The sequence below is a fragment of the Prenolepis imparis genome, unplaced genomic scaffold, assembly GCF_030444845.1.
Source record: "Prenolepis imparis isolate NDT839.2.m4 unplaced genomic scaffold, iyPreImpa1.0 SCAF_12, whole genome shotgun sequence".
NCBI classification, from domain to species: domain Eukaryota; kingdom Metazoa; phylum Arthropoda; class Insecta; order Hymenoptera; family Formicidae; genus Prenolepis; species Prenolepis imparis.
Window position 1 is genome coordinate 1,013,002 of NW_028141170.1, and position 25,781 is coordinate 1,038,782.

Genomic DNA, 25,781 nt, shown 5'->3' on the forward strand with positions numbered 1-25,781 from the left:
GTTGAAAATTACCTTGTTGACTCATCTTGGCAAATTGCACTAGTATGTCTTTGTAGTTCATAGAATCGTTCGTGCTCGGATTGCTTTTGCACGATTCTGTGCTAGATGGTCTCGAGTCGGTATTGTGTCCGGTTTCAACCATGGCGCCGCCAGCTCCGAGTGCGACATTTACCGAATTCCTCATCCTTCGTCCTCTGTATAATTAAAAAAATTATATTTTATAAGCATTTTATAAGATATGTCTCTCGGTCGAAGAGATGTTGATTTAAAGAATTACATTTCATGTCGATCCAACGTACATATATATATATATATTATTCCTCGAATGTTTATAGAAATGATATAGAACTCTACTCTTGTATATCGATTTGACATTATAGAAAAAGTTATGCGCTCCCTCCTCTTTCTTTCTCTCTCTGAAGTTTCTTGTTTATTCAATCATAATTAATTACCTCCTTGGTACAGTTTCTGGATGCTTGAGCCTGTGATCAGCGATAATAGATCTGACATCTACTATCGCGCCTTGACGACCTTCTCCGATCTGCCGACTTTCTGGACTCGATGTTTGGTTTCGTTTACGACTGTTTTCCCCGTTGGTCTTCGGAGCAACTATCCGTTGCTGCGGACTAACTTTCGCACCCTTTTCTCTCTTCAATGAGTCCGAAGATCTTTCTCCGGTTATATCTTCCTTAGATTCAAATTTCTCTCTCGATGCGAGAATCGCATTGTCGCTGCTGTCCCACTCGGCAGATCCCAAAGATGATGTAGCAAGTGGTATCGGATCCGGTAGCTGGCCGTCGCTGTCCATGTAAGCTGTCATCTGTATCTTTCTTTCGAGCCTCACGTACGCTTCCTCCTTCAGTTTCCTCTTTCTCAAAATCTCGTTCCATTCCATTTCTTTGGCATGCGCTAAATTCTCAAGAGCCTGCGAGAGCGTAAAATAAAATGTTAAAAAAAGAAAGAAATAAATAAAAAAGGTAGTTTCGATAAAAAGAGGCACAGACTCACCAAGATATCAGCTCGCAGCCGATCCGCCCTCACCATAAGTACATCGACTGTCTCGTTGTCGTTGCCGACAATTTGCGAAATGTACTCCTCTCGCTCGTCGTCGTTGCAAAACTTCTTCCTGGGATTCACGGACAGCTGTCCGTTGGTGGATTTCCGCTTCTTATTCTCGACAGACTCGACGGACGTAACTTTGGCCTGACGTTGCGTAACGTTACCGCTCGCGGTAGCCACCTTCTGTCGTGACGTACCCGCGAGTAACTGCTGCCTGCTCTTCGTGTTCGGCGTCTCGGTGTCGGGCGATTCCGCCTTCCTCTTGATACGAACGCGACTCGCAGTCGCCGTTGACGCCGCGGCCGTCTCTTCCGGAAGAGCGGCGCCGTTCTGTTGACTCTGGGGTATCTCCGACGACGACGATGAAGACTTTGGCGTTTTCTCGTCGTTTTCCTCCGCGGTGTCCACTTGCCTTCGCCTACCTTCGGTCGCGCCCTCCATCGCGTGCATCCTGTTCAAACTGCGAACACACACACGACATTTTTTATTAATGACGGGGGCTCTTGTGCTTCGAGAGACAGAGAAAAGATTGACATTTCATCTTGACGTTTAAAATTAATTGTAACTGATTTTTTTGTTTGGTAGAAAAATTGTTTCAATCGTATAAAATTTATTATAAATATAGGACAAGATGTAAATATGCATTGAATAATGTATGTATATTAGATATATATTGTAATAAAATTTGCGAAACATTATTTTCATATGTATTTTGACTGGAAAAGATCAAATACATAATTAATATTTCATTAAAGATACTGTTAATTTTTGCACTCACAAATACGACATTTTCGACAAAATATATACTTTGTACAACGATAGAGTAAAATAAATTCCAAGTTAATTTTAATTAAATTTCCCTAAAGGCGAGGATATGAAATATTTTGCGTTTATTTCGACAGCTCGATACAATATAACACGTGTTATTTTTTAATCATTAGCAACTCCAAATGCATTAAATAATTCCCTGTAATTGTTACACCTTTAAGTCGAAATAAGAATCCGCGGTTTTTCTAAAAAAACCTGATTAGTTGTCGTGTTCACTGAAGGTATCTTTCGCGAAATTTGCTAGAGATTCGCGTTTCGTTGAAGAAATTCATCACCTATCGAGATTCACCTACCTAGCTTTATATCATTCGAGGAAAATCACGCGACGCAGTGCGCACTTAGAGAAGGTCAATCCTGCAAAACATCCGTTCATTCGAGAAACGATGACATTGATAAACCGATAACGCCGCGGCGTTATATAGTGGAGAGTTTCAGTCGACCTTGCCTAGAAAATAGTCAGTTCGCCGGGGGTCCCAAGGACGTAAAACGGTCCCCGCAGCATCGCGACGCGCTCATTAATTCGCGCCGTGTAATTCCTCACGTATATCACAGCATAAATAAAATCTTCATATCACGACCTGATTAGCGCTATAATTAGACGCCGCGCGTAGTTAACCGGCGCTCCATCGGTGTCCCGATTAAACGTGCGTAAAAGCAAACGTTGTTTGACGAGACGGAAACGATTTTTTCCCCCTTTTTCGACGAAGCAGCGAAAATTCTGCTCGTTACGAAAAATGACAGTCATTTATCACAGTATTTATTTCATTTTATTGCGTAATATATATATATTTCCGGTGTACATGGAACTTGGTCTCTCTCTCTCTCTCTCTATTCACAATTTGATGTTTCAAATTGGAATTATGGGGGATAGATTCTGAAAGCCTTTCTCTTTCTAATTTCGCGTCCGAGCAAAGAAAGCTAATGACGATCAACTTGCGAGATCTTGTTCTACCCTCGACTCCTGACATACATACACACAGTGTATTCTTATGGAACCTTTTTCCCCTTAAACGACACCGATTTTCCTCCTACGAAGCGCTACGTTTCGCTGCTGATGATTCATCCGGAAATCGCTCGAGTTTCCAGAAGGACCAAAATTTACGACATGTTTACGGACAAGTCCGCCTTTTTAGACATTCCTAGATCGACATTGCAAGACGCGTTGGCGCATTTAATGCACATCAGCCTGTGCATCAACCAAGTATATTAAGCGCGACGAATCTCATTATGCCACGTTGACGCTGTCCCTTGACGTCGCGACGTCGGACTTGCACTTTTCCACGTGTCGCATCGTCGCATTCGATCGTGGATCGCAAGGCGAAAATGGGCTTTAAATCCGCGTGCGTCGCGTTTCATAGAAGAGACGTCGTCGCGAGATCGCCAAAGAGAAGAGCAGAGGAGGAGAAGGTCGGGAGAGAGAGAGAGAGAGAGAGAGAGAGAGAGAGAGAGAGAGAGAGAGAGAGAGAGAGAGAGAGAGAGAGAGAGAGAGAGAGAGAGAGAGAGAGAGAGAGAGAGAGAGAAGGGGGTGGGATGGGATGGTGCCGGTCGGTGGAGGGAAAGGAGGGTGTTGAAAAGAGAGGGAGAGAGAACGAGAGAGAGAGAAAGGAAAAGATACGGACGGAGTTCGTTGCACTCGCTCGCGTTCACTGCGCTTTATAGACGCGGATATAGGTTTCGCGGTACCAATTCTGAAAAGGCGCGCGAGCGGCTCTTCCTTGCTCACGAGAGCTTCGACTCGCGTTGGGAAGACGTCGTCTTGTGTAGGGATTTTTAGATAGGAGCGTTCGCGTCTCTATAGGACAGACCCTTCCTTATCAGATTAATAGAGCTATCTCTGTTGATATCTATCTTAGTCGAAAATAATTGCTTTGATGAATGAATGGAAAGGGAGACTGAAGAAACATTAAATATTAGCTGTATAAAATAATGAATTGCTCCGATAGGCAGTAATTTCCAACATAGATAAGTCTAATAATTTTTAGTGGAAAATATCTCATTAACGAAATAACCGAATGAATCATTATCGTTCTTTGTTACGAACGTCAATGCAGAGGAATCGATTAGGTGTCGAAAGAGATTGCTTTATCGGATTGTAATTTTGTGAGCTTCCAAAGAATGCGCTTTTATCCTTTTTTTCACAGTAACAACTAACAGGTGGTCAACACATGCTTGTTTTCGCGCTCGGTGGCTTTAAATTAATTCACGAGTATGTATAATCGAGAAAACGTTTATTCGGATGGCGCGATTAATATATGCTTCATGAAATACGTCGCGGTATACATAAATGCTTAATAAATGTACAGAGAAAAGTGAAATGAATGTCAAAATACGACGCGACGACGCGCTGATATCTCTGTCGAAGAAAGGGAAGGCAAGAACGAACAAGCGCGATCAAGTACGATATTTGACAATCGTGAAGAGGAATTTCGAATAATTTGATGACGCCCGCATAATTTTATCGCGGCTCTCGAATTTTTCTAAATGGACAATTTCGCTTCGAGAGAGAGAGAGAGATTTTCGAGAGACGCGTCTCGTGCTCGGAAATACAGGAAGCCCTTCGAGTGTACCCGCAGAAACTCGATAACCACCACGAACGCTTCCCACCGATCTACGGTGACTATATAGAGATCCACCGCAGTTTCGTAAGTGAATTAAATTGTCGTCGACGTCAACATGCGTACTAGAGCAACTTCTTTTTCTTTTTTATATGGTCGCTTATCGTTTGCAAACTGCAGATAAGGGGATTCCTTCGTATGCGAATGAGTCTTCGTGTGTGGGAGAGAAGTATCGATTATCGGAGACGGATCCATTCATCACGAGACGCGATAAGCGATAGCCAAGACTATATCGATTCGAATGATGATGGTAACGAACACATATAGACACACAAACACATACATACACGTAATTTTTGTCGTCTGCGCGAAGGAGCTACCTGTGTCTTGTCTGACGATTCAGTAGCGATTTTTTTCAATAACCCCTTTTTATTTAAAACAATGACTGTATTTTTTCGCGTGGCGTTCTACCTTTTACATCTAGTCATCGAGCAGTTACTAACTTTCCTTACCGTTTTTATGGTATAACGATAGCGAAAGCGAGGGGAGAAAGCGAGACTGTCCGGTGGGCGGCAGTTGCTTGAAATCCTGCGCAAGCACGTGAAAGGGGAAAAATAAGTCGTCGGTGAACGAACGAAGGAGATGCAATATTTTTGCATAGATTTTTTACACCGGCGTTACTCGAGCGTGCAAGATCGGGCTGTGAAAACTTGGACAAGATGCGAAGAAAGTTCTCCAGACAGACTTAAAAAAATGTATACAGGATGTGATTCAGAACAAGTGCAACCTTTGACAGGTCGCTTGGGAAGACATCTGAGTGATAATTGTCAATAAACATAGATCCTGTTTTCAATACCTATGTAGTTTCGAAATTTTGCTATCATAGTAAAATCGCATGTTTGGTAGAAAATGATTTTACTATGATGGCAAGATTTTAAAACTTCTGTAACTACATAAATATTGAAAAATAGGATATATGTTCATTGATACTTCTTACTCACAAAGAATCACTTCTGCCGAATTTGTCAAAGTTTGTTACATTGTTCACCTTGTATACATGTAAATTTGCATTATTTTCTATTTTGTATTTGCTCATCGATTCCATGATGGAGTAGGGTGAAAAAATTTGACGAGGATACGCGCGATTATCGAAGAAAAGGAGGCGTCCGCGGAACGGCGTTTTGCACAGCACTGTGCAATTTCTTGAAGATCCGGCAAGTCAACGGCTCTCTAACACACGTGGGCATATAAATTATATCGAGCGGTGCGCCGGCGTATCGCGCCGGAATAGAGTGCATTAGAAAGCAGTTTCGATTCTTTAGAATCTGCAAAGACTAGACGTTCGCGCGACATTAATACTGTTCCAGTCGTTTCGACTGGTCTCGCTACTTTTCGTCAAACAGCTGTTTATTTATATTTTTTGCAAAATAATAATCGTGTAACGCATCTTTCACGATTTAATTTGCATTTTGATCGAAATATGTTTTTTTCGCGGGGGTGTTATTCTTGCGTGGCTTATTATTAATATTAGATCTTTGCTAATAAAACTGCGCTCTGGGCAATCGCACCACGAGCGGAAGAGACGAGTTCGGCAAGTACAAAGTTCATAACTTACGGCTGATAAACGAATCGAAGTCGTATAGTCGCAATCGTATTTACACTCAAAGATTTACGAATCCCATTATCGCGCGATCTTCGCCGAACGGTGCCGGCGTTTTGCTTCGCGAGCGAAAAGCACAGAGGGAGATGGTCACATCCCCGTGTCTCTTCAGCACTGCACAGAAGTGTCTTTAACAGATTCGCGATCAAGTGTCTGTTGCGCGCACGCAAGACCGTCTCGCTCGACACTGCACTTGCACTTTTCACCGAACGTCTTTTTCACCCGGCGCGGCGACTCCTTTCTTTCTCGCCCCTGCTTCCCGCCTCGTCGTCGTCGTCGTCCTCGAGCTACCTCCCACGCTATCGCAGCGGATGCAGACTGATCGGCCCGATCGGTCAGCGGTCGTTCGGTCTCGCGGGACTCCCTCCAACGCCTCGTGCGCTCGTTCTCGTCAGGTAGCGGGCGAGGGAGGTCACGAAAGGTCGCGCTTGCCCCGACGTTACACAACACGCTCGCTTCTCCTCGTCGCGATCGTCTCGACCGAGTAATCCTCTTCGAGATAAGGGTTTCCTCTTCTGAGTAGTCCACGAAAAAGGACGCGACACCCGGCTTGTTCCACTTGATCAACGTCCTCGAGTGCCTCTCTCTCCTTCCCTTCCTCCCTCCGTCTCTCGTAGCGACGACGAAGAGGAAGACGCGGGGAACGCGAACGTGCATCGACCACGACGCGGTATCGGGGTCGAGAGTTCCACGACCGAGCGCAACGGACCACCTCTCCTCGGCCACGACGGCGGCGGCTCCCTCACTCTCTTCTATTCCGCGCCGCTCATCTACCACGAGCTCGAGAGCCGACGTTCTCGCTTCTTGCACGCTCGCAATTGGCCGGCGTACTGGTCGCGTCACGACCAAGTCGCCGCCGTCTCCAAGTCGCTCTACTCCTCCCCCGGTGCTCGCGACCCGACGAGGGCGATCGCAGTCCTTCGCTCGCATCAGCCTAATTTCTCCGGTTCCACGGAGCTTGATCTTGGGTCCAGATCACGAGCGAACGTATACTAGAAGAACTATCGGTTAGGAAGAGCGCAGAGAGAAAGAAAGAGAAGAGAGAGCGTCATTTAAGCGATCATTTTAGAAACAAATGATTTTATGAAAAATTATTGTAAAACAAATATATAATAAATACCTCTTCAAGTTTGTTCGCTTGATTTGCGGTCGGCTTTAGAGATGAATAGAAGAAGAGACTTCAGGAAGAAACCCTTTTTGGTATTTGAGAAACCCAGCTTTATCTAATCTAAGATTTAAAGATGTTTTTCTAAGGCTCTTTTTATTTTAGTGAAAATATTGTGAGAGATTCGCCATCATTTTTCCAATTCTTAACATTACAGCTTTCTAAGTCTCAAATTAAAGTCTTTAAAGTATAATCTATTATCTATTTACACCAAAATTTCCCGAAATTTAGTTTTAAAAACATTATGTTTTTTCATTCATATCTCGAAAGCTACAGGTATCTCGGCATTTTTGTAAAAAAGAAAAAAAGTTAAAAAAAAATGTTTAAGCATCGTCCCTCGCGTTTTAATATTTTGATATCCTATAAACTGTAAGATAAATTATTATAAAAATAGTTTAACTTTGTAATATTGTAAATTCAGCAAGATTTTAAAAATTGCCAAGGCTACAAAAATATTCACATTTTCAATTGATCAAAATCAATAAATCAATAAATTAAAAAACTTCATACATTTTTTTATATAATTAAAAAAAAGCAGACACAAATTCTGTGGGTTTCATGCTATCAGAATACAAATAATATATACATTTCTAAAATAATATCCAAATAAGTCTCTGAAATGTTTAAGACATTTTGATCATTTTTCGAATAACTAATTGTATATTTACGTATGCTTTTTTTTCTTTATGTAAAATATTCAACATCGGCCTCTAAAAAAAAATCTCTATCCCGTAAAGATTATTATATAACACATGATATCCGGCAAAAATGTTTAGCGTAAACTGCAGCGATTGCACGAGCGAAAAACGTGAACCAGGTAGGTTAAATTTTGCTGTCGGCTAAATGGAATCACCGAGACATTACCGTAACATAGTTGTTGCGTTACGTGGCGATTATATTATGGCGAATTATGCGTGTCGGTGGTGGCTGGAGTTACGAGTTCGGTCGCGCCTTCTAGTCCGGAGATGCAATGCAGGGATAGAGTAGGTAAATTGTGCGCGAGGGGGGAAACGCGAGGAAAAGCGAGAGACGGCAGTCAGGGACGACGGAGCGCAGCGCAAGAAACGGACCTTCGAGCACAGCGACGGCCCTCGAAGAAGGTCGGCGTGTTAAACGATCAGGAATGCATATCCTCGCGAGAGACGTGGAGGCGCACGCGCGCGATAAAATATGCGTTTCGCCTTCGTTGCACAAGCGGACAGCTATTAAGCGTGGACGGATGACGCATATCTCGGACCTTCGGGACGCTTTCGGCGAACGAAGGAAGAACCGGGAGGGATACGCATAGGGAATGAGAGCGAGCAATTAAAAGATAGCAATTTTCGATATATTTAATTCCCCATTAAGTCTCGATGATCTAATTGAAACTCGAGATTAGACAAAATCTCGGAGAACGATCCTCTTTTGTGTGATCTCAATTTTTCTTTGTATTTCCGTCTTATCATTTCCAAATTTTACAGATATATATTCGTATCTCTCGAATGGAGAAATTCTGCACATGTAACATATTGAAACGTTACTCATATATATATATATATATATATATATATATATATATATATATTGTATATATAAGAATAACGTTTCACATAATATTACATATGGAAAATATTGGAATATAACATTGCAATAATGAAAAATATGTAAAATGGAATGTATATATAATTAAAAATCTATAAAATCATAAATCACAATACATAAATAATGAAAAGAATATATATATATATATATATATATATATATATATATTTTCCATTATATTCGCATATATTGTGATTTATTATTTTATAGATATTTTTAATTACAATATACATGTTTTCTCGTCGAGGTCACGAAAATTTAATGGGCTTGCAAAAATTGAACGCGCATATTTTCCGCTGTAAAAATAATGATTAAACCCGATCATAGGACTCAACACGCCCGAGTATTTTATATCTCGTTTAAATAAATTTATCTAAAATGTTATCTGTTTGTATTCCTGCCCGTTCCAAGAAGTCAGTGGTGCATCCTGGCACTGTGCCGTGCAAAGTCGAAGGTTCAAGGTCGCCCGAAAAGTTCGGTGAAAGGAACAATTTTTTCGACGAGACCTCGCTTGACTAGTTCGCAGCGAATCAACGTATTAGATGCAGTTTGCATAAATTAAAATAAAGAACATATGTATATACTTTACTGTAGGCTAATGTTTTTTTTCCGAATCCTTATATAAATTGATAATAATTCGAATTAGAGAGACTAAGATCTCAACAGACATCTGTATATATATTTTTTCACACGCCTATACGTTTTATCAGCTCTCGTGCATCTATGTCTACCTTCATCAACGTTTATTGGCACGATTCGATTTCCAGTGACGAGCCTGTGTAATCGTATACGATACATCAACATGATAGGTGTCGACATTGTATGAAAAGAAAAAAAAAGAAAAAAAAAATTACATCACTTCTCGATTTTTCTTCTCGCCGTCGGAGATGGCGCGGAAGGGAAACCTCGGAGGGCGGTCGAAGTCGCGCTATTATTATTGACGTCGAATTGGTTACGAGAGAGCATGAGTCTCGCTCTTTTGCTCTCTCGTCGTCGTCATCGTCTCGACCTAATTCGCGGACGGAGGAGCGGTCGGTCTCGCACGCCCGAGATGTCCCTGAGCGCCCAAGGACGCGTTCTCTCGCGTTGGTGAACCGCTCGTCTCGCGAGGTTACGCTAGGTTGCAGCCGGCTTAGATCGAGGCTACCCAAGCAGGTAGGACCTATGACACGTTACCCCGCACAAAAGGACCCGTATTTTTCTATGCCTCCTTCGATGACGAACATTCTCGACTCGACATTTGGTCGGAAATTCTAAAGAACCTCGGAATATTTTCACGAGAGAGCTTTCAAAAGTTTACTACCGAGTTTGCCATGTGTTTACCTATATATTCTAATTTAATAATTTGTATAAAAATAGATTTTCAAACTTTTTAGATATATTGAAATATACTTTGAGAGTTATATTATATAGAATTATTTCGGAAATAATAAACACGCGGAGGTGATCGCTTTTAGAATGTCAGGAATAAAGTGTCTCTGATCGAGGACTTTCGTCGCATCACGCAAAGGCTCGAATTTGATTAAGTTGGCTCTATAAGGATTTCTTCGCGCGATCGTCATTCTTTCTCAATACTCTCCGAACCGTTTCGCAAGTGTATCGATCAAAGAAAGTGTACAGTTATAAATTAATCGATGCAGGAACCGATCCCGACTTTGTTAGACAAATAAAGTAGGAGTGCAAATGCCATTGCAGCAACACGTTGTCGCAATCCTCCGCGCATTATGTGGCTGTTCAACTTTGTGCCCGATCGATTGCCAGGTCGGTCGCGTCAAAGTCCATGGTACGACCGCACGAGCAAACATAATCGCGGACTTCTCGAGGTCAACGCAAGTGCGATGAGCGCCACCTTTGCTGGATCCTGCTTAAGGTTATAGGAGTCTAGTATAATCGAAAATATACTTTTTCACATCCTTCAAAAATATATACCTATATATTTCATGCTAAAACAAAGATGAAAAATTGTACAAGATTTTGAGACAAAAAAATAATGACGTAATATCTTTTGCAAGTTTTCATCTTCATTTTATCATTAAAAATATATTTTTTAAAAGTATTATTTGTTGAAATAAAATTTTAATATTGTAAAAATATCTTATCGATTTGCTAGATTTCTATACCCTTAATTAAACTGTAATGTAAAAAAAATTGAAAAACGCACAATTGTTCGTAAAATAATTTCTTTTTATGATTGGTCAGATTGAAGCGTCAACCGCTAATGGCATGAATCGGTAACAAGAAAAATATGCGAGAACAGAGCATCAAAAATACCGAAGGATGTTCGGTAATTTAAAAGAATGGCATTTCGAAAAAAAATATATTAATCGCGATAAAATTCTCAATTAATTGCCTCTACTGAAACTAAAATCCAAATGACATATGAATGATTTCGCAGGCAAACTTCGTGCAAGATCGATTATTCCTTTGCTCTTTTCTTCTCACATTACTTATAAAGTTTTATATACATATGCGAGAAAAATGATTTGTTCTAAAAGAAACGTCAAATATTTTCCATATAAAAAAATTTGACATTAGAGTGACATGATATGTAATATTTACGTTGGTTAAATTGCCTTCGCGAAACCAGCCCTTAAATAATCTGGACTTTAACGCCTTGCATCCCTTAGATTTTTTTATATTATGTATTTAGATATCAAGATCAATTTACTCTCTCTCTCTCTCTCTCTCTGCTTGTTATATTTTAATAATAAATATTTCTTTAAAAAAAACTTTTGTTTTAACCCCCCAAGATTTATCGGTTATCGTTATTTTTTAGGAAACTGACAAGCGAGCTTCTTCTCGAACATATACGTGTGTCTCCCCTATCGGTTCGAGCGCTTTGTTAACACTGTATTTTGCGCATGTTCATACCATTATTTCGGAATATGACCCGAGCGATAACGTTTCTTCGATATCGATAACGAATGTTCTCCTCGCGTATTCAATGGCGCAATGCTCTTCGATTCTATTCTAGGTTGAGACTAGACTGTATTGCAACTATATTTACATATGTAATAAATTATGGTAGTACGAGTCAATTATGTCAATCTTAAAAAATAGTTTAGCATTTTTTTTACTGCTCTTGTTACGTTTCAGTGATCAAATATAATTGTGTATAAAAAATTAACTGTAAAATTAGAAACATTTTTTTCGTCTTACATCTCTTTGCGGTCGCGCAGTTTTAGGCGTTAGTGTCACTAATTTTCTTATTCGACTAAATGAAAAATATTCGCGTGCAGGAGTCCACGAGAAACTCGAATTTCTCCTTGGCGTGGATTGCGGCGAAATGACCTTGAAATCGATGGGACGCGACACAATCGCGCGCACGTGGCCGACTAACATACTTATTATCGAGAAGAGTCCTTTGAAAGACACCGTTGTCCTTCGCGAGGATATCAATAATGGATTTTCCACGTGTATTTACGGCATCTTTCTGCCAAAAAATTGGTCACGTGCTAAAATCTTTCGCGTTCGATTGCGTTTCACGACGCAATCGTCAACACAACATGACGAAGAACGATGTAAAAATCGTAATATAATAAATGTAATATCCTGCATAATATAGCAATAAAATCTATAAAAATATGATTATATATGAATATATATATGTTGCTAATCTTGCGACAATTCATACATCACAAGGCGATAAATGTTTAGAGATTGGTTATGATCGTGTTCGAATGGAGATTAAATGAATTTTTCTTAATTATATCTTATCGTGAAAAGTTAACGCGCGATGGTAATTTTTATGTCTGAGAAAGATGGTCCATGTATTTTTTTATATATAGAATTCTATCGCTATACGTGGCATATAAATGTGCAAAATTTTTACAACAAAGATAAAAAAGATTTTAAATATCACAAGGGAGAAAAACGTCGCAAAAGTTGATAATTTTTCTTTAACCTTGGTCCTCATGGACGTGATGGAAACGCAGAGAGGTAATATTATTTCCACCACGTGCACGAGACCAAAATGGCGGACGGTTTTGGTTGCTCTTAGAGAGCGGTTAAAGGCGAATTTTGTTTTTGCACATTTCAAATATAAAAATATGAAAAGAAGGAGAGAAGGTATAAAGCTCCGAGCAGCTCAGATAAACGGTGACTCACCACGATAATTGTTGGTCAATGAGACCAAGAGCCCGTAAAAAAGAAAGCTTTCGCTTTAGCTTGGTATCCGATTCTTCCTCTTCGTTTACAGCAGCTGCCACTAGAGTCGTTTCGTTCACGGCACTATTGCTGCTACTGCTGCTACTATTGCTGGTGCTGTTACTACCCTCGCCCTCGGCATTGTCGCCTTCTTCGTCATATCTGTGTGGTCTCTCGTCGGCGTGGTCCAGGTTGGCGGCTTTCGGTCCGTAGTCCGGAGTCCGAAGGAGAACGCGCTTCGGATTTGGAACCTTGAGACGGGCCGCCTGCGCGGATCGCTTCTTCTCGTTCTCATTAAGGAGATCGAAACACGGTTCCACACGGACCGGCACAGAGACCGTTGGCACGGCACCAAGTCGCAGCCTGTTTCGCTTCTGATTGCCCTGCATCACCTGTTCCCTGCTCTCGTCCTCGTAGAACTCCACGAGGAAGTGACGCGAGCAGACGCGCGCCGTGTTGATGTTGAAAGGCGCGTCACCGTTTGCGAGGGGCTCGCGACCGCATGCGCGCACCCACAACTCGCGCACTTCTGGCTTGTGAGGAAATCGGTGGTAGCGGACCGATTGTTTGCGGGTCCGACGATGGCTATTGCGGCACGTAGATACGGCACACTGCGGCATCCTATCGAGAGTGACTTCGAATTATTTCACACGAGAGGAGCAAGACCGCGACGATCCGCGCGAAGCTATGTAACTCGAGCGCAGGCGTGATCTTAGTGGAAGTGTGTTCTTCCGTTCGCGTCTTCAACAAAGGGTGAACGAAAGGATGCAAGGATGTATACGCTAGTGATTTTTAGGGGAGCAAAATGTTTATCGCAGTATCGTAGCTTTAGAATAAAATACTTCAATTCTTAAAATGATAAATATCACGTTTTTTTATAAAAAGAATAATAAGATTTTTAAGACAAGGGAAGGGAAATGGTTAAGATAAAAAAATCTTACCGAAAAGAGAAGAAAATATATAATAAGATAAAGAAAAGAAGAAGAAAGAGATGCACAATGACGTCTGAAGGATATATTGCATCCAAGATTAAAAATCTAATAAAAAAGAAAAAGAAGGAATGGAATGCGGGTTTATGCAGGGATAAATATGCAACCAGGCTGAAACGTAAAAGGATTAAAATTAAGTAGATTGAAACGATTAATAATAACGTAAATGTTACATTAAAATTTTGGATCCACGAGTCTATCCCTTTCCCCTTCTTTTCGACGAGCTGGTATCTGGTATTTTTTGAGTCAAAGAACAAAGTGCGGTAGCTCAGGGATGGTAGAACCAATAATGCAAAAGTAAGAGAGAGAAGGAGGGGAGGAGTGAGCGAGAAAAAGTGAAGAGATGAAATATGCAATGTCAAACAATGATACATGCGAGAAATCGAGTGCGTTGCATTCGCGAGAGGTGTCGCCTTTTGTACCCCATCACGATGATCGACTACCCGTTCGCATCGAGATGGCGTTGTAAGTGACAGAATAAATAATCAAATGACCGACCGGCCGGCCGGCCGGCCGGCGTCTGAGGTCTGAAGCGGCGTGGAGAACACTGTACGGAGGAGAAAAACAGCGAGAGAAAGAGAGAGAGAGAGGGAGAGGGCACCCACCTCTTAAATGGATCTTGACGACACCGGAAGTGAACGCGTACACGTCGGAGAGAAATGGACCGAAAAAAAAAACAATCGTTGAACACTCGGAAAATAAAAAAACAGACACGAAAACAGGCGAAATTTCGCGCGACGCGACAATGACAACCACGACGATGATGAAGACGACGAGGACGATGACACGAGGGTGATTACGTGCTTCGCCCGCACTCGTGACGCTTCTCCACCGAACTGACGTCTTGTTCCGATCGGTCTGTAGCGTAAGAGGTGGCAGGCCAAGTGGCAGCTGCGTGTACCGTGGCTGCGTGAACCCGGTGAACCAATGATCGTGCTCCACCGTAGTCGTCGCGGCAGGGATGACGAGGACGTCGTGGAGGGGGAGGGGAAGAGGGGCGCGCAGCAACCTGGGGTTGCAAGGAACAGCCGCGTGCGCGAAGGCCGTCGACGAAGGGAAAATCGCGCGAGGGAGGGAGATCAACGCGCTTCTCTACTGCGAACGAGGGTCCTTTTTAGGGTCCTTTCGCACCCTCGTGGTGCGCACGCCTTCCGTTCCGTTTGTCGCGCGATATCTCTTCCGCGTCTCCGCGTTATCAGCGATCCCAACCGCTATCGTCGATCTGGTCCACATTCACTTTTATCTTCTCCGATGATGTCTCCACATCACTCATCATCTCACTACATTCCTTATTCGTAATGTTCGCGATTGGTCTCTAGCAAAGGATTTGTTCTCCAGAGTGGATAACTATATATATATATATATATATATATATATATATATATATATCACCGTATCGCACGATAGTTTTATCTCAATATCATTGCTCCCTTGATATCTCTCTCTCTATCTCGTTTTCTGATTATATATTATTTTCCTCGCTGCGTGACGAAGCAATCACCATCGACTCTATTAAAAAGATATATGTTAATATTTTATCGAATTTTTAAACTAAGCGTTTTTGAATACTCGATCCTGAGTTATTTATTACATATTTCTATGAACTGTCCTTGGAAGCATCTTTATATTATATATAAAGTTTTATTGTTCTCTTTTCTAGTATGCAACTATTGTTGTTATTCCATTCATCTAAATGATCTCTCGTCACGGGGCGTATCGAGATGCGCACATTCCTTTAACCGTGCCGTCCTCTCAACAATTATTTGTAACACGATTAAAATGCATCGAGAGGTCCTTATAGACTGATATAATCGTTATGTCAACTAATTATATCGGAGTTTTATATTTAGTAAAATCAAAAGGATACCGCGTTTTCGATTCAATATAATAGTATAACAATTAGAGCCGAAAGGATTATTTATTTCATTTATAACATTGCATTTTCGAAAACTCTGTCACAGGAAAAAAAAAGCTCATTTTTTGATAATAATCTCTGTCTATTCTAATATCAATATATAAGATTTCTGATGCAGTGACAGGTCTAGTTTTGGAAGAAAAATCTTGGGTTTGTCATTTATTCTCGAGGGATTGAAGGACGAGAAAGTTACGCGACACAAAACAAAACACAAAAATTCCAAAGATTCTCACAAATTTAATCAAATATTAACATTAACACGAAAAAAGCAAATTCGAGACCATGTTTTCGTGATTAATCTGTCGTATGGATCGCGATAGAATTTCGGCTGCGATTAAATCAAATTTTTCTTCCTCTTCCTTTTCTATCGCGCAAAACATTACGGATAAGTCGATGGGTGACAATAACAGAGAGTCGAAATTCACCATTTACAACGTAATAGTAAGAATCCATACAAATAACGAGTATCTCGACGAGTCGCTCCGGCAGCGAGAGATTTTAACGCTATCGAAATAGGTCTAGGAGCTTGTCCTCCGACATCTCCTGAATTATTAAATCCCCCTCGCGATCTTGGATATTATAAGACACGAAATTGTCGATGAATGATAACATCAAATTATAAATTATTCTTTTAGACTCGCGTTATCATTAGTTTTTATAATTCGATTCTTTTTATACATCTTTAATTAATTTCTATTAGAAATGCACAATTATAATCAAAATCGATTAAGATTCGATCGATATCTACTGGAGTACATTTATGTAAATACCGGTAATGTAAGGAGATCGTGACCAGTTCGATAGTTTGTTGCGTAGCTTGTTCGATTAGAAATCCGTCCCGCTTCGGGGAAGCTTTATTGGCTAGGAAATTATTGACACTATTGCCTTCTCGTAATAGTCAGCCAAGATTGATCGTAAACGAAACGTTCGAGCGAAACTAATTGCGTAAGCATGTTTAATATAAAGATCGTTCCAAGAATCTTTTAAATTTCAATTCTATTTTGTTGGTAAGGCGAAAAAAATCTTTCGTTATTTTTGCCATTAAAAACAATTGTTATATCAGTTTAATAGATGTGTTGGTTCTAAGGCTTGAAATAATTCTCAACAGGAGATATAGGTCTCAGGATTCATTATACTATAACTAGAACGTCAATATATTACCGCCATATTAAAAGAGAAATAAATAGAATATGGTCTTAAAATATTTATCGATTAACTATGATACTTAAAAAAATATGTCATAATAATTATGATACTTAAAAAATATTTACCGAATATTTATCAAAGAAAATATTTGAAGAAATATTTAAAAAGATGTCTATAACAATTAAGAGAGTGTTCGTTAAATTTTATTTTCCGGAACAGTTTTCATCGCGGCTCTTCTCGTCTGATCTCTGCTAGAGAGCGTCTTCGCGGAGGCTTCGCCGAGAAATGTTTTTGCATCCCGTTCTTCTTCTTCTCCTCCTTCTCTCGATCGCTCTCGCGTGGGTCTTTCCTGATCGAGCGAAGGGAAGAAGCCGCCGAAAAGATGAGTGGAAAAGAGCGACCGCGCATGGAGCAGGCTCTGCCTGGCCTCGGTGTGGTCGGTTCACCAAGCGACTGCTCAAAGAAGGACAGACTGATTTCCGGTAATCTCGCTCTCTCCATCACCTTCTCCTGCACGCGACTCTTTTCGGCTCTTTCGGCTCAATTTTCGTCACGAGTTTCAGATTCCTGTCGTAAAGTTTTTCATCATTTGAAAGAGCACTTCAATAGCGTGGCACCGTTTTCGAAAATTAATTCGTATCAACTTTATTATTTATTCAGACGGCTCTCTTGAGGAGTTTAAGCCTCTCTGGGGAAAATTACCTTCGAGAAAAAGATATCGATGTGTGAAAATTGAATTGGTAACGCTGCTATATAGAAAAATGTTACCGCTTTTACTATAATCCGTATCAATTTTTTTTTCTCTGTGTTCTGATATCTTTTAGATCTTGCGACCACTGGTTTTTCATTGTTTCACTTTGCAACTCGTCGAAAAGTTCTCCAATATGTTCAAATTAACGTGCTTAGATAAGACTCGAAACTTTCGCGAAACATGTCGAACGGAGAACGTTATCCGAATAATCCGAATCATTTGGGCTTGCTTGGGAAATACCAAGCGGCCGGATCGCGTTAGAGTTCCCTCGGATAACCCTGGTTCCGCAAATATCTAGGGGCCTGCGCCTTGTTCCCGTCATCGGCTCCTCGCGGCCCTTCCCGCCGGAATATGCGGCCGGAGAGACAGAGAGAAAAGGGAGCCCCGGTTCACAGAGCGCGTCTCTCTCGCTCGCTCTCTCACAGCCGACACCCGGACACTATCCTTCGCCCTCCCGTGGCTCTCTCATGCGCGCAGCTCGATTCGCCGCCGCCGCCGCCGTCACCGCTGCTGCCACCGCCATCGCCGCGACGCACAGCTGGCGCAAGAGGGAAACGGCGTCGTCGGCCCCGTGGCCACCAGACGCGCGCCTGGAGAACGACGAAGGATGATGCGCAGCTGCGGCGAGCTGAGAGGCTGAAGTGGGGCAGGTCGAAGAAGAGAGTTTCAGCGCCCACGGAAAACGGAGAGGCCGATATCTTGCACGGCGAACAGAGAAGCAGGCAGGCAAGCAGGCAGACATCAGGCAAGAATCGCTGTATATCGACAAATTTTTCCTCTAACGTACGCGTCATTTTCCTCCGAGCAGCTATTCAGGTTTACGAGGGGTGACCTTCATCCTTGATTTAGGTTCCTTTAGACGGCGCGAGATACTGAAGAAGAGGATGAATCGAGTTCTAAATTAAAGTTGATTTTATTTATTATTGGCGGTACCAACCCTCTGGTCCTCATCGAAAAGAAGAGACACTCATGTTTCTACATCGTATTTTCAGTTGACCGCGGGTTTCTAAAATGTTTCAATTTTCCCAACAAGTTTTTTATATTGAAACAGAAAAGAGAAATTAGATTTCTCCTCCGACCATCCTTCTTCGTCATACGGGTATTCCTGATATGACATATTCGCGTTTGTTGACACCGCGCCCGGATAGCAACGAGGAAAGCGGCGAGACGAGAAACGCTCTCTCGTCGAGGGGAAATGAAAGAACGACCGTGGGTCGACCAACGCGATACATCCTCCTCTCATCCTTTCCGCGATGCTCATGCGATAGCTTCACGCGTTAAAATGATTAACTCTACGATCAAGCGAAAATTAAAATATTCGCAACGGCGCGATCGCTGCTAACGTTCCATTATAATTTATATCGATATGCATTTAGACAAAGGCGCGCAACATCGCGTTTTTATCGCTCGATTAAAAAATTATTCTTGCATTTAATGGTGTATTTACCGCGATGCACCTGCAAAACTGCACAGCTGCGATTATATCTTCCAATACTATCTTTATCATACTAGCGACAAGGACGATTGTTCAAACCTGAATTTATTTTTCACGAATATGTATAATGCATTCTTTATACATTTTGTAAAATTACTAAAATAATTAATAAAATCAATTCCAAATTGATGCAAAAATTGGTCTTTTACAAAGATGATACAAAGTATGTCTATTGTAACTAAAAAGAGACGTGAAAAAGAGCTATAAATCTTAAGAAATCTTTTTTAAAATACAAGTACGTATAATCTGACGCCATGTTGCGCATCTTCTTAAATTTTTCAAACTTTCCGATCTATTCATCTTTTGTATTACTTAAAATATAGTTGACTCTTCAAGTTTACAAGCGCGTTTCTTTAAGAAGTACCTTTCTTATTATTGAGACCGTTCTTTTTCAAAATAATGTACAAAGTACTACTCAAAAGTTTCGAAAATTTATTCGAAATTTATGTGAAAGGAAAAATTGGTTTACTCAAGTTCTAATCGCTACTATTTAAAGTAACTCACGCTGTATAACGATTTCATCCCAACATTTTTGTCATAACCGCGAACTACTATCCTTCTCTCAATTTAGATATCTCTTTTATTGCCAAATTTTCCCTCTTTTACCTTGATTTTTATTTTTATTTTTATTTTGAAGAAGGAATCACAAAAGACTAAAAGAAAAAAATATGGAAAGATCGTTATTTTTAAAAGTAAAAAAATATAGGTTTGACATCTAAAGATTCAAGTTTAATGGAAAATAATAAATAGAAATAAAAAAAAACTAAATATTTGTATCCGCAAACCTTTTTATTATCGATATTACTTTGAAAACTTGGTTGGACCACACATTAAGCCGACTAAAATGAAAAATGGAATTTTAGTATAAAGATGCGCGCTTGTAAATGCTATAACCTTTCTCTAAACTCTCCTGCTCTCTCTTTTAAATTATAAACTGACGCGGTTCTTCTGTTTTCTCTTATCGCCTGCTCTTCCTGTCATCATCGGCGAAAGAACACGAGAGAAAGAGAGACATATGAAGGGAGATGTAGAGAGAAACTCCGACCGAGCGCGGAGAGGGGAGGTACCCTTCATCCTTGAGGTGGGGTCCGGCTACCCCGCTGCTACCGCTTCGCCGAGATCAATACCCACCACCCCGACCAAGGTCCAAGCCACCCTCCCTTTGCCTGCACGCCCGCTCTGTCTGCCTGCCAAACCTGCCAAGTCGCGCTGGAGTCTCCAGGGAACCACAAGCGACTCTTCTCACAGACTTGCGCGTTTGGGATCTGACAGATCTAAGATCGTTCCTCGATCAGGAACGAATAGGTCAACGTTAGCCGTTGGCGGATATTTCATTTACGCGAGCTAGTTTTATAATTAAAACCCTCTTCTCTTTCCGCCCACATCGCGATGGCATGACGCGACGTTAACCTCGCTCGACCTGTTGCTCGCGCGATGAAAAAAAAGGAGTCCAACTAGCGGTTTAGGTTTCTATTCGAACGAGCTACATCCTCGCTACATCATGTATTCGCGTGTTGCATCCACCGGCATATGTCCTCGAGGGCCTAGTGTCTGCACCCGATATTATTTACACGTCGATACGGAGAGCACGTGGTGGTCCCGAGATCACCAGACTCTGACGGCCAACAACGACTCGTGCTACCATTTTCTGTATTACCATCGTGTACTACACGCGACAAAGATATACAATTTCCATCTATATATAATTACTAAAATTAATTAATCGCGATACGTCTAGTCCAACGTGGAAAGTTTCTGTTAGGGAATAAGATAAGAGTTTGATTCAAGTTGTAATTTAACATTCATGTAGTTTAAAATCCAGTTAATAATTTATAAGATTAATAATATATATGTAATATTTAATTGCACGGTCATCGGTGCATAAATTTCGACGTAGAGACGACGAATCTTAAAACGGCAAATGTGACATTCTAATAAAACGTAAAGCACGTGATATTTATGTGTTAATATTGACACGAGATGAATCGAGAATCATCTTCCTGTGTCACTATAACGAAACATCGAAATCCGCGAACACTCTGCTGTGTGTGGATCTCTTGATGAGATCTATTCAGACTGGGAACCACTACGGAGGATCTGGTTTCATATTCGGGTTTGACGAGTAACAGATGAAGCTCCGCGGCATACACGCCTATCTACCTTGTAAAATGCAGATCAAATTTCGAAACCTTAACTTCCTATAAAAAAAAAAAATAAAATGCAAACAATGTTTATCAATTTTTCAATTAACAAAGAAACATTCGCGCGAGTTTTCGATCGCGCTTATACATAAATAATTATTAGCAAATGTGCTTTGCTATTCTTTGAAAGCTCCTCGTGGTCCCTTATTAAAATATTTGTTATACGAAAAGAGAAATCGACAATTTTAGTCTAACGATAAAAATCGAAAATTATAGTCGAGGCATTTTATATTGTTATATCATAGTCAACGCTGTTATAGTCTAAAATTTGTATATATAAATAATTTTTCACGGTTTATGCGTTTTCTTGCTTTCTTTTTCAGTAGTAATGCATTTCTTTAAAAAAAAAACTGTTGATTTTTAGATAACTTATGTCCTGTTGCTCAAAAGTATGGAGCATTCTATAAAAATTTTAGATAAAACTATATTTTTCTCATAAATAGAATTATTTTACTATAGATATTTATTTATATAAAAAAATTCTTCGTATCTTTGAGAAAAATAGTTTTATCTAAAAACTGTAATGCCCCAAGCTCTTGAGAGGTAATATAATAATTTATCACATATACATACAACACACGTTTATGTTTAAACAATACATCGTTCGGTGCCGGTGAAAATTCGGCAAAACGACGTAGAAGAAATAGAGTTGTGAGAATATTCAACATGTTCTATGCTTCGCGCTGGTCTCGCTTCGCTTCGGATACCTGCTCTATCTATTTGGCTCTCGTTATAGCGGCAACGACGGCGGCAGTGGTGGTGTGAGAGAGGGGTCAGAGTCCGCTCTCGGAGGGCGACGGAATTGCGAAGGGGATCGCCGGAGGGGGCGAACGAGAGAAAGCGAGAGAGAAGAGGGACTGGAGGGTTGATCCGAGGGTGGTGGCGGCGGCGGCGGCGATGCTGATCGTGACGGTGGGTAGTGATGGCGTTGGCGGTGCGCGATGCTAACGGACGGTTACCGGGGTCTTTGGATCACACACGCCGGATGACGTCACTCTCCGGCGTTACCAGGATACGAGGGATCGGAAGACGAAGAAGACACGGAACATTGTCGCGGAACGATATCTGGATCTCCGCGCGATCAATCACGATTCAAAGTAAGGACCTTTTACATCTCGACGACGCCCCAGTGTAAATTCTTTTAAATATTGAAAAGAAACTTAGAGACCAGAAAGAAGAGAAAAAAAAGAAAGCTCTTGCGTCTGATTCTTGTTAGTTTGTGTTTCCTATACCTGAATTTGTATTTATACATCAGAACCTTTTCGTTTATGAATAGAAGAAAATTGTTGACGCCTGAAATAATATTCTTGTATCCTAAGATCATTTTTTTTATTTAACGACAATAATTCTCTTCTAACGAGAAGTATATCATTTACTTTTCAAAATATCGACATTTTTTGTTAATTTTTTCTGTACATATGGACTGCAAATGTTTCACTTAGCCCTTTCAGGTCATAAACAATCTTCAAAAAATCAAAAATCTAAACCCAGTTATTCATCATTTAAAATTGTTTTTTTCCAGATGAATGTCAAGACGCACATGTCTCTCTTCTTCTTCATGACTTGTAAAGATAAAAGTCTATTCTGATTAAATTATATCGCATTTTACAATTTTCATATTTTCATAGCAATAAAGCAATATTAATCAAGGCCATGGGAAAGCTGTAATTTAATATTCTCTGACAAAGTCGGCGCAAAACTTTTAAATTTTTTAATACGAATTAATTATCACGATTATGTTCTCCATTTATTAAATTTTTTCGCGTGAATAACTCGACTCGTAAAGGGATGCAGCGAATAAATGCAAATCTGTTGAAACGACTTGCTCGTAATGAGACAACCAAACTCGGGGAGAGACAACCGCTACAAGTGCGAGGCAACCACTCCGCCATGATGGTACCGTCACGAACATCCCTCCTGCGCGTCACTCTGGCGTAACACAAGCGAGAGAGAGATACACATGTATGAAAGAGCGACGCAGGATATACGTACACACATATACATACACGAGTAGGTATACGTTCGTGCGTGCGGTCAACAGAATTCTTCGTCGTCCCCCTCCCAACATCTGGCTGTGATCCTTCGCCCGAGGGACGGATTCATGAGGGACAAAAGAAGACCTTCCCGTTTTTCTCTAATGTCCTTGCTGGCTTTGGATTTTCAAGAAGCGATTTCTTCGGCATTGACCGTCTGAATAAGTTCCCTCGAATCGGCTCCGATTGGAACACGAGATACGCTAAATACAGCTATAATTTGTGCAAATCATGCGGGTAAAATCGTCGAAATGATAAGCTATTCGATATCCTCTGACTTTTATCCTCTTTTATATATAAATACTACGATCTATTATTTGATTAAATTATAAATCTTTTCCATCTTCGTCGAGATAGTCTAGCACAAGATCCTCCTTTGTATAAGAAAGAACGCATCAGAACGCGGAGATCCAGATGGACGCGGCTCGAACCTCGAGCGTGTGCATAGGGTCGGGTGTCGGTATAATCGAGTCGAAGGGCTGTGGATGGAACGAGCCCTTCCAGCCGGTACCGGAGTGGTTGGTCTCCGACAGTGACTGCACATAACGACCCTAGCGGTACCGTTTCTATGGTACCGTTCGTGGGGATTAACGCCCCTCTCGCGTCGTCGCGGCCGCTCCACTTTCATCCGGCCGGCGCGGTGGCGGTGGCGGCTGCTGCTGGCTGCTGCTGCCGCCATCGCCGCTGCGGGGTGAGACCAGCCTTGGCCTGGGACCATGGAAACTGGATAGCCTTCCCGTGAAACACGCGCGCGCATATATATATATTATTGGTCGATCGCGCGTATTATAATTATCCCAGGTCTGGTGCTATAACGGTTTCCGAGAGGCACTTGGAAAAATGTCACTTGATCTATCAATTTATCGATCAAGAGATAAATCGCGCATCGAGTATGTAAGAACGATTGTTGTGAATGTAGCAAGTATGTAAGAACGATTCTTTATGACTTTTCTATAATACTATAAGAAGAATATAAATACTTCAATTTTTTGATTCACTGTAAAACGTTAATAAATCAAACTGTGCAATGACGAAAGACAATGGTGTTTATGTTTAGAGAAAAAAGTTTAAAGAAAATTGTTTTCAGTTATAAAATATCTAATATGATAATTTTGAATTGTTGTATTTACAAACAACTGTTCACTCGATGACAGATAATGAAGAAATGATACCCAATGTCATAAATAAAATTATCTTAAAAGCAATGCTATACTAGTAAACGATTGTCTTCTGTAAATTGGTGAACAGCAGTTCTGTTAATTGATAGATCTATACGTTAACAATCGCGAACCAAAAATATATAAATAAATAACCATAACTTCTTTTCATTTTTATATTATTAAATAACTAATTTAAATGATCATCATTCTGAAGATGCATTAATTAATAGGGAAAATGTACAAGGTAAGTTTCCGGAAATTGTTTACTGCAAACGATTCGATATTAACTTTTTAATGGCGATAACCGCGATACTAGTTATTTTTTTCCAATGTATATACGTAAAGATCGAGGTAACGCTTTGATAGCGATAACAACATCATCATAGGCGCAGCACTGCTCATGCGAGGTTACGCCTGGCGTCATCAAAGGCAATATTGTCGTCGTTTAACCTTCGTGTCATCGAAGCATTGATAACCGTGACTACGGTAATTGACAAAATTATATATTTGTTTTTCTCTCTTCCATACGAACAACTTTTTTTTAAGAACGCATTTTTTTAAAGAAGAAAATATTCCACGATATGTCGGAAATAAACGTTCTCCAGCGTCACGGGGACAGATGGTACCAATCAAAATGTCAAGTAATTATAAAATTTTAACTTTTATAAACGAATTATTTATGCACTAACAAGTTTCTTTCTTTTTAAATTTACTAAATAGTTGTAATTATAGTAACAAAAAATAAAAAAAAATATATAGTATAATACAGATTAAAAATTAGTTTATTATTCATTAAATTATATTGAAAAATGATAAAATGTTCATTGTAACTGAAAATGATTATATATAATTTGCAAACTACAGTTCCAAATATAGTTATCTTTTTATCTTTAATTAAAAAAAGGTATAAAATACAAATTTAAGTAGAAAGCGGACTAATAAGAGCCAGGTGCAGAAATTAGGCAAGAAACTTGTTTAAAATCTTCTTTATCCAATAATGATGATTCTTCTTTTGGATCAATCTTTAGCAGATCGATTAAAAAAAAAAAAGAAATAAGACGGGGATGTTGATTAAGACATATTTCTTTGTTAATCGA

At 40.4% G+C, this 25,781-nt stretch overlaps 1 protein-coding gene across 7 annotated transcripts in view; it reads right to left on the minus strand.

Moving 5' to 3' along the window:
• LOC145943828 (uncharacterized) overlaps positions 1–25,781 on the minus strand; it is a 33,206-nt gene that overhangs the window by 2,933 nt on the left and 4,492 nt on the right. For 6 of the 7 annotated variants that reach the window (XM_083051678.1, XM_083051675.1, XM_083051676.1 and 3 more), the window contains exons 3-6: positions 12,956–13,615; positions 1,009–1,519; positions 453–925; positions 13–194 (exon numbers count right to left, since the gene is read on the minus strand). In XM_083051678.1, the coding sequence (XP_082907804.1) occupies positions 13–194; positions 453–925; positions 1,009–1,519; positions 12,956–13,615 (1,826 nt within the window). The remainder of the gene's footprint in view (positions 1–12; positions 195–452; positions 926–1,008; positions 1,520–12,955; positions 13,616–25,781) is intronic. The other variant, XM_083051681.1, reaches the window with a different exon arrangement.